The sequence below is a fragment of the Mandrillus leucophaeus genome, unplaced genomic scaffold (assembly GCF_000951045.1).
Source record: "Mandrillus leucophaeus isolate KB7577 unplaced genomic scaffold, Mleu.le_1.0 Scaffold208, whole genome shotgun sequence".
Classification (NCBI taxonomy): domain Eukaryota; kingdom Metazoa; phylum Chordata; class Mammalia; order Primates; family Cercopithecidae; genus Mandrillus; species Mandrillus leucophaeus.
The window spans coordinates 3,536,179-3,545,649 of NW_012102121.1; the positions used below are offsets into that span (position 1 = coordinate 3,536,179).

The 9,471-nt window shown below is 49.6% G+C and overlaps 1 protein-coding gene across 1 annotated transcript in view; it reads right to left on the minus strand.

The window, feature by feature from the left end:
• Positions 1-9,471, minus strand: part of TLN1 (talin 1) — a 35,079-nt gene that overhangs the window by 25,269 nt on the left and 339 nt on the right. The window contains exons 2-8 of the mRNA XM_011980140.1: positions 3,010-3,169; positions 2,681-2,778; positions 2,289-2,418; positions 2,031-2,183; positions 1,648-1,790; positions 1,408-1,535; positions 323-383 (exon numbers count right to left, since the gene is read on the minus strand). Of these exons, the coding sequence (XP_011835530.1) occupies positions 323-383; positions 1,408-1,535; positions 1,648-1,790; positions 2,031-2,183; positions 2,289-2,418; positions 2,681-2,778; positions 3,010-3,139 (843 nt within the window). The 5' untranslated portion in view covers positions 3,140-3,169. The remainder of the gene's footprint in view (positions 1-322; positions 384-1,407; positions 1,536-1,647; positions 1,791-2,030; positions 2,184-2,288; positions 2,419-2,680; positions 2,779-3,009; positions 3,170-9,471) is intronic.

The following is a 9,471-nucleotide window of genomic DNA, read 5'->3' on the forward strand; positions in this document are numbered from 1 at the left end:
CTCTTCCAGAGTAATTTCAGATTATGCTACCTCATTTGATCCTCCTATCAGTCCTACACAGGGCAAATACTGTTATCCCAAATTAGAGAGAAATAAAAGAATACAAGAATATTGAACTGAATTGCACAGCAAAAGCAGGGATGGAGCTGAGACTAAAAGCCCAGGTCATCTTCTTTCTTGGCAGAGGTGAGGTGGGATAACAGTCTGGTGGGTGAAAGCTGAGTTAGGGGAGACAGGGAGGAGGCGGGGGGCCATTTAGTCAGTAAGATTAAGCAGCAAAGCTCCGCGGTCATCCCAAATACTTTCCCCTACCCACATTCACCTGGAAGATCTTACGTTCTCCCTTCTGCTTCACATACTCCTTGGGCAGGAAGTCCTTCAGGCTACACCAGAAAAGGGAGGGTCAGCATGTGGTAGACAGCATCAGGGGACATGTGGGCCATGAACTGTGGGCCTGGGGGTATGAGGAAATACCTACGACAGTGTTATCTTTGGGGAGAAAACAGACTCTAAGGGAATAGAGTCTAGACTATCTTCTGAAATAGAGGTGACTTAGTGTAAACTCTTCTTTTTTTTTTTTGAGATGGAGTTTCGCTCTTGTTGCCCAGGCTAGAGAGCAATAGCATGATCTCATCTCACCAAAACCTCTGCCTCCCAGGTTCAAGTGAATCTCCTGCCTCAGCCTCCTGAGTAGCTGGGATTACAGTAATGCACCACCATGCACAGCTAATTTTGTATTTTTAGTAGAGATGGGGTTTCTCCATGTTGGTCAGGCTGGTCTCAAACTCCCGACCTCAGGTGATCTGCCCGCCTCGGTCTCCCAAAGTGCTGGGATTACAGGCACAAGCCACTGCGCCTGGCCAGTATGAATTCTTAACGTAACCTGTGTCTCTCCCTGTAGGGAAAGGGACTGAGGAAAATTAAGTTAGAGGCTCAGTCCCTGAGGGAAAGTGGGTCTAGAGCACCATTTTAGGGAACCAAGACGAGAAAGAGCTTTCCAGAAGGATGACCATGCACTTAGGAAGCTGAGAAAGCCACGCCAAACTCTGCATTCCAAGAAACACCAGCAGATGAGGCTTGTGAGACTTTTAACCCACGTTCCCTATAGGGAAAATTTTACCCTGTTTCCCTCTGGCTACTGCAGCAAAATTCTTCAGACAATCTCAAAAAAAAGTGACATGCTTGCTTCAGAGATGGGGGTAGGGGCAGAGATACTGAACTACATTCATATTCCAGAGGTAGAGAAGAGACAGTGGATGATGGCAACTAAAACGGTAACTATGTCAGTCAAACCCTGGTACCTTGGAAGAAATAGGGGGAGCAGGCTTGGAATGGAGACAGGCCCACTGGGGTCACAATGGCAGGGAGTGCTGGGCCCTGACAGGGTGTAGGATGTGGGTCACTCACTCGAGGAAGCCAGCCTTGTGTTTCTGCTCATTGTGGGGCCCAAACTGGATCTGGCATTGGAAGCCAGCAAACTCACAGGCCTTGTCAAAGGAGACAGGGTGGGAGCCATTCAGGATGTCATCTCGTGCCTGGAGAGCACAGGGCAAGGAGGCGAATGTTGTGTGTGGGTGCAGGGACATGCACACTGTGCTTCCGACCCCTCCCTATTCCTGCCCCACCCCAGCCAAGTCCTCTGCATACCTGCACATACAGGAGGTTCAGCTGTACGGGGTCCCGGGAATCCACATTCTGGTCTGAGTAAAAGAACTTCCTCCGCAGCAGCAGCGTCTCATGCTCCTCTACACCCTGCTCCCTCAGTGTCCGGCCATGGTCCAGCCAGTTCACTGGGATACAGACAGTCCCCTCAGTGCCAAACCCCCATGGCCCCTGTGTTGTCTGGTCTCTGTTTACTTCTCCACTTCCTACCTCTCCTTACTTAAATGTAAGTTCCGTGAATGTAGGACTTTGTTTTCTTACTGACGTATCCCCAGGGTATAAAACAGTGCCTGGCAGAAGCACAGAAGGCTAAAGCCCCTTCCCACCCTTCCCATTTCAAAAGCCCTCTTTTTTCTGCTTCTGCTTACACTCGTCATCTGTGTGTAATTTCTGCTTTAGTTTCTCCATCTTCTTTTCATCTCGCAGCAATGTCTTGTCTTTTCTTAAGGTCCCTGTCACTTCCTCCTTTTTCTCTTCCATCAGCTCTCGAACCAATGAATATTCATCATGGTTGGTGATGCCTGGGGAAGGAGATGGCTTGTTAGCTTCCCAGGTACTACATCAATGCCTTTTGAGAGAGCTGAGGCCTTCTGGCCCAGGCCTTCAACTGTACTGGGGCCCCTTACCAATGCGGGCACAGATGGTCATGAGCATGTCAGTGACAGTCTTAGAGTCATCCACCATGATCGTCTTCACAGTTCCATCCAGCATACGGATCTTCAGGGGTCTCTGTTTCTTCCTGTACTCCATAGTGTCCTGTTAGGGTAGGAAGAAGAGACAGGGGCCTACTCTGAGCTAAGGATATTATTTCCTCTTTACACAGCCTGAGGGGAGAGTGGAGCACTGAAAGGAAGACTATGGTGGTTCATTCAAAAGCAGGGAATTATGACTGTCTGTTAATAGGAAGAAAGCATGGGGAGGGCTAAGAGACAACAGATGTGGGTGCTGAAAACAGGAGGTGGAACAGGGAGAAGCTGATGGAAGGGGATGTGGTGGTCCTTGATGAAGGGATACTTACCCCATTTCGGAGCATGTAGTAGTCCAAAGCTTTCCCAGCCTCCAGCCATATACCCTTTTTGGGGTCATCATCTGACAGAAAGAGCCCAAAGTCGCTGGCTAAAAGAGAGGATGGATCACCTTAGGCTTATGAAGACTCCAATGTGGCTGAACAGCTTGTACCATGTTGCCCCTATTTCTCCCATGAACTTAGGCCTAAAGAAGGAGGGAACACAGACCTGAGGGGTGAGTAGTCTTAGGGGACAAAGAGGTCAACTCTCAAGGCCGAGAGCCTGGGAACAAGAAGGGACTGAAGACTCCCACTCCAGCCACCTGGGGAGTCAGACTCACGAGGACCAGCCGGGGCCTCTGGGATCCGCTCACGAATGATGCGGCAGGCGTCGTACACCATGGTAGACGGCTCAAACTGCATCGTCTTCACCACATTCCCAATGCTGATCTTCAGCGAAAGTGCAACCATGGTGGCAGCTTTTCTCCAGCCTGGCTATACCTGGCCCATGGCATCAGGGCATTAGAATACACTCTTCTGGTGGGAGAAGAGGCCCCCCAGATGGTGGAGTCCCAGGGAAGAGTGTTTTTGAAAGGGACTCACCAAAGTAGATAGTAATAAGGTTGTTTTCACTGTATTTAATAATTTTAAAGAGTGAAAAATTATTTACATCAAAAGAATGAATCCCGACAATTTTTTTTTTTTGAGACAGAGTTTCATTCCGTTGCCCAGGCTAGAGTACAGTGGCGCGATCTCGGCTCACTGCAAGCTCCACCTCCTGGGTTCACGCCATTCTCCTGCCTCAGCCTCCCGAGTAGCTGGGATTACAGGCGCCTGCTGCCACGCCCAGCTGATTTTTTGTATTTTTAGTAGAGACGGGGTTTCACCGTGTTAGCCAGGATGGTCTCGATCTCCTGACCTCGTGATCCACCCACCTTGGCCTCCCAAAGTGCTGGGATTACAGGCATAAGCCACTGCGCCTGGCCGAGTCCTGACAATTTAAGACGTCTGAGGGAAAGGAGAAGCTGGTCTGCAAGGTACAACAGCACTGAAATGCAGTGCTACCTGAGGACACTGCCCTGCCCCACCACTGGAACCTGTACCTCCCTACTTTCATCCAAGTGTCTCTCTTGCCCCTTGTCCCTGATCACCTTTCTTAGCCCTACTCCTGCTTGTTTTCATTTTTGCCTGGTTCAGTATTTTTCTCTCTTTGTCTCTTGCTGTGTCCTGCTGGCTCTTCCCTGTCTGGGATTTTCCGAGCTCTCTTCTCACCACGTGACCTTCCTTCTCATGGCTTTAGCTGCCTTCTCTGCAAAATGAAGATGTTATAATTCCCTAGGGCTCCCTGTCAGGGAGACCAAATACTGGTTGCTCAAGCCATCCAGAGGTCCGCTCTTGCCCCAGGTTTTCTCTAACCTGAGATGCTGAGGGCCTTCTCAAGGAGCCTAGCCCTGTACTGGGCTTCCCAGGCAGTTAAGCTAGAAATGTGATTCTCTAACTCAAAAGGGTCTATCTCAGAAGTTATCTGATCAACTCTTGTGTTTTGGAGAAGGGGAAATAGACTCTGGGTGGCCAGGAAACATTTTCAAGGCAGGCCAGAGAAAGGCCCCAGTTCCTGTAACTCAGTCCTTGCTTGTTCCAAGTCACCAATACTCAGTCCTGCAACTCCTCCTATGCTTTCTCCTCTTCAGCAAGTCTGTCTCAAATTCTGCTCTGTCTCACCCACTTCCCCTGACAGTATTTTCAGTGCAGCTCAGAATACTAGTCCTACCCCACCTTGTTCCACCCTCCTGGCACCCCCTCTCAGCGGCTAGAGGAGACACTGGAGGCAGCAGGTGGCGCACAGGCTGCAAGAGGACAAGTCTGCCCAGCAGCTGATGATGTGCCCCAGCTTGGTACAGGGATTGGGTGCCTCTTAACTAAAAGAATGAGCAAATACAAGCTGCCCATTCCCCTTCTGGCAAACTACAAGCCTCAAGTGGGGAAAAGCAGGGTGAGAGGGGAAGGCTGGAAAGCAGAGATGGGGGTGTTAGGATACAGAAGGCATTTGAAAGCCAGGGAAGTTAAGGGGTAGAGGGTAAAGAAGTTAGAAGAGATGGGATGAGGAGAACTGAAAATCTAAGTAGAAACAAGAGACAGGACACAGGTGTGAAAAAGGTGTAGATCAGGGGTCTGGTACCGAGCGGCAGATAGACCATTTCTGACCTTACAAGCAGTCCAGAGTCTCAGAAGAACCACAGCTCTCTGTCTTTACTCCCAAATAAGTGAGGACCCTCCCAGTCTCCCCAGTTCCAGCTCTCTGCCCCCCTCCCCACTCCTGGCGCACTTTGCCCAACCTTATTACTATCCGCTTTGGTGTCCCAGCTGGACAGACCTGGCTATGGGGTTGCTGACCATGAAAGAATGAGGGCTGGGCTGGAGGATCCGAGAAGCTGGAGAAGTCTGTGGAGCCGAGAAGCAGGACTGAAGGGACCCTTCATACCAAGCTGAAACTGCATGTCTCCCCCCATTTCCTCCGGACACTTACACACCCCTTCTTCCTCAAGCACGGAAGCCTCTGGTGACACCCCGATAAGGGAGCTGAGTCATGCCCACCCTTACTCCCGAGCTGGTCCAGAGTGGATATTCACACAGCTACAAGAGGGTGCGTGGACGTGAAGAACTGATCAGTGAATTGGAGGTGATGGTGGCAAATAACAAGGCTGCTACAAGTATGAGTAGAAGCTAGCTCATTCCTGCTTTGGCCTGAGAACTTTGCTCCCCTTTCCATCGTGTTTTATGGAACAGCAACTCCCCACTGCAGTGTCCCCCTCCCAGGGAACTCCTCCTCCCTCAATACATTCCTGAGATGCATTCCAAAGGAGTTGGGCAATTGGAGAGGGGGAATGGAGGACAGGAGGTCAAATCCCAGCAAGGAATGGAATGTAAGGGTATTGGGGCTAAGAAAGTTGGGGTACTTGGAGAATACAGGCAGAGCAGATACCCACAAGGGGAATTGCAGAAAGATAGGGAGTTACAAAAAGAGGGACAAAAGGAAAGAGCCTAAGACAGTCAGAATATAAGAGGGATGGGGGAGTAACACTCAGTCTGTTACCAAATTTGGCCTCTGAGTCCGCAACCACTGGCAGCGGGGGAGGGCTGTGGGTGAGACTGACATATCCGGCCTCCGGCTGCTGGAGGCTCATTTAAAGCTGGACTGGGCAGCTAGTTGAAGGGCTGCACAGAACTTCCCCCAGTATAGCCCCTCCACACCCACATGCACACTCATTCTCCCCAAATGCACCCCAGCCTATGTAGAGCTCTTTCCCACAAAGCTACCTTACTGTCTCTACATACACATTATCTCAATCACACAGCCCCTACACAGATCCCATCAGGACTGCGTTACCTTCTTCTAGGGAGCCCATCCTACGCACACGGCGTTCGCACAGGTAACCTCCATAACAAGCACACCCGGCACCCAGAGTCTCTCCTCCTATTATGTAGACGTTCTCCATTCATCCAGCAAGCATTCCTTGAGGGCCAGTTGTGGGGAAGACCCTGGGCCAAACTTTCAGCGGCTGGGGACCAAGATCAGTAAGACCTAGCCTTTGTGTTCAAAGGGCTCCCAGTCCATGAGGTGAGTGAATAAGCCAAGTACAGAATCACAACAGAGGGCAGGACGTGGTAAGAGCCAAAAGGTGTGTGCTCAGAGAGATCCCTTTAGGTTAGGGAAGGGGAACCAAAAAGTCTCCATGATAGGTATCATCTGAAGTTAGAATTTTAAAAAATAGAGATAATAAAAAATAATAGTGATCTGCCATTTATTGACTCTATGTCACTTGCACTGTATACATAATTTCATTTAATCCTTACAGTAGGTGCCATTATTTCCATTTTTACAGATCAGAAAACAGAACTCAAAGATGTTAAATACTTGTTCAAATACTTCTCCAAGTAATAAGTTGTGAAGCCAGGATCCGAACCCAGGTTTCTGACTGCAAAACCCAAGCTCTCTCCACTACGCCAGCCAGCTGGAGATGTGTCAGGGGCAGTTTTCACTCCAGGCAGAGAAATAGTATAAGCAAAGATGGAGAAGCAGTAAATCGTGGAGGAGCATTCAGGGAAGTGAGCAGGCAGGCTGGTTGAAGCACAGGGTACCTGCAAGGGAGCAGTGGTGGGGAAGTCAGGGTTAGGATGGAAAGGCAGAGGAAAGCTAGAGAGGGGTATGAGGAATTTTACTTATTGGAGGACAAAAGGAGGCCAAGGGAGTCTTTGAGCAGAGAAGAGACATAACCAGAACTGGATTTTAGAAAAATAACTCCGGCAGTTACCTTGGAGATTAGTTAGAAGGATACTGTATTAGTACAAAATAAAGGTAACCAAGCCAGAGTTAGAATGGCATTGAGGAAGATGTCACTCAGAAGAAGTTTGGGGAGGTAGAATTGACAGGACCTGATATCTACTAAGGTAGTCAGGTTAGGGTCCCATAGCTTCCTATCATCAGCAGCCACTTTAGTGGCTGGGGCAGCTTGAGTTTAGGTGAGGAACTGGGAAGAGGGGAAAGGATCAGGTTGGGCAGAGAATGTGAGGATGAGGCTATGGTTAGAGGATGTGGTTAGGTTGTGGGAAAAAGCTGATGAGTATATGATTAGTAGCCACTAGGGGCAGATGGGGTTGGGTTAGTGACTGCATCAGGCTGGGAATAGGGAAGACAGGATGTAGAAAAAGGATGGGAAGACAGGGTGTAGAAAAAGGATGCTGGTGATGACGGTGTTGGGAAAAATACCTATACATAAGATACATATATGACCAGTCATTGGATCAGGTTGGGGGAAGGGGAATGATTACATAGATGGTGGCTAAGTCAGGGAATGATGGGGTGAGGTCAGAGGCCAGGTCAGGCTATAGGAGGCTGAGAAGAGATAGGCCTGTGGTCAGTGGCTAAATTAGACTGGGGTGGGGGTGGGAAAGTGAAGGGACATTGTCAATGTCTAAGTAAACTGGAGCTGGGATGGGGGATGGGGGATAGGGTATAGCCAGTGGCTGGGTCAGGCTGAGTAGAGGACAGTGCTGTGGTCAGTGGCAGGGTCAGGCTGGGAGTGAAATGGGGGTGTGGTCAGTGGCCTGGCTGGGCGTGGGATCAGCAAGACCCAGTTTCCTCTTTGGGTCTCGTTTCCTCTTTTCTGTTGGGGAGTGGGGGAAGGGGATCTACAAATGGTCCAAGAAATTAAAAGAGGCTTAGATCTAGGGGGTGGCACACAGCAGGGGCTGGGAGTAGGGTATTCAGCTGATGACCAGGTGGAATGTAGGTACATGACTGGGTGAAAATGGTAGGAGAGTAGTTTAAAATGATGGGAAAGCTCAGGTATGATGAGGCTAAATTCAGGTAGGATGTGCGGATTAAGGGTTGGTGAGGGAGGTAGAACTGAGAATGGGAACGGATGATAAGATGAGCATGGGACAGTTAAAGGCAAGGGAAGTATTTTGTAAGGGGATAGTCAGGATGGATGTGAAATGCAGAGTCAGGGATGAGAGTTGGAGAGGAGGCCTTAATACCTAGAGAACAAGTGAAGTGGGAGACAGCAAAGCTAAACTTTCAGGGGATTCAGTTATTCCCTTCTCCCGTGGCAACAGTGATTCCTTGGTCAGCTTCCCCCATAGTCAACAGCTCCTTCTTCCCTAGGCAGTCTCCAACTTGTGACTAGGCCTTGTACATCCTGGGTCCCTATTTCCCACCTATGTTGTATGTAAACAACATAGTCTAGAATCTCTGTCCCCTAACTGGTGGCCACAGCAAGGGCCTTAGGCTTAGAGAATGGAATAAAGATGCTGGAATCCCAGATGCCTGCAATAAGCCAGAACACTAGCCTGAAATTAGTTTGTTATCTCTCTGGGTGAAAAGAAGCCCCTGTAACTACACAGTAATAAAGGACTTCCCTACAAAAGAAGGGCATTTACCTACTGCCAACCTCTTAAATTTCATCTGCTCAAGGCCAACTATGCTAGCCTCAATTACAACCCCTAAAGTTGCCCCAAATTCCTAACATTAACCCCACCTCGAATTTGTTTCCTGATTCCCACTACCGGCTTGAACATTCATCCCTTTCCCAGCAGAGACTCATATCCAATCCCTGATCCCTGATACTGATCTAAGTTTTACCTTTAGCACCAAATCGCCTGATGTTAACCCTAAATGTTGACCCCTAAGCCTAAAGTTCATTTGTAACTTGACTCCTAACTCACGCTTTCACTGTTTATCCTTAATACCGACCATGTCAACATTCTTTAATCCCTCAAACAGGCTCTAACCTGATTCCTGTTGTTGACCCTTAACCCGACCCTGAACTCAAATTATGACGTATGATGGCCATCCCAGCAAACAAAATAATGACCTTAATCTAAACCTTACCTACCTAAAACGGACCTAACTCACAGTACTAACTCTTAAGTTTTAACCCCAGCTTTTAACTCCTATAGCGATCCTTGATTCCTAAACGGACCCCACCTAATCCCCAACTCACCCAAAGCTTTCCTACCCACATGGCCGCTATCAGCTAACACTAAAGTCCGCCCCTGTCCTGCGCCCCGCTGCCACCCGACTCCTCACGCTCCCCAAAGCCTATCCCAGGCAGAGGACTGACCCCAGGAAAGGCCTGTCTCCCCCAAGACGGCCTACTTCACGATGAGCCCAAGTTGAGATGCGCTGGACGCTGACCTCTCCAACTAACAGGACCCGAACCGGACACGCAGGAGAGGCAGGGCCCCGCCCGCCCCCGGGGCCAGGCTCCGCGGCCCCACCCTAAGGCCCCCGCCCGGCCCGG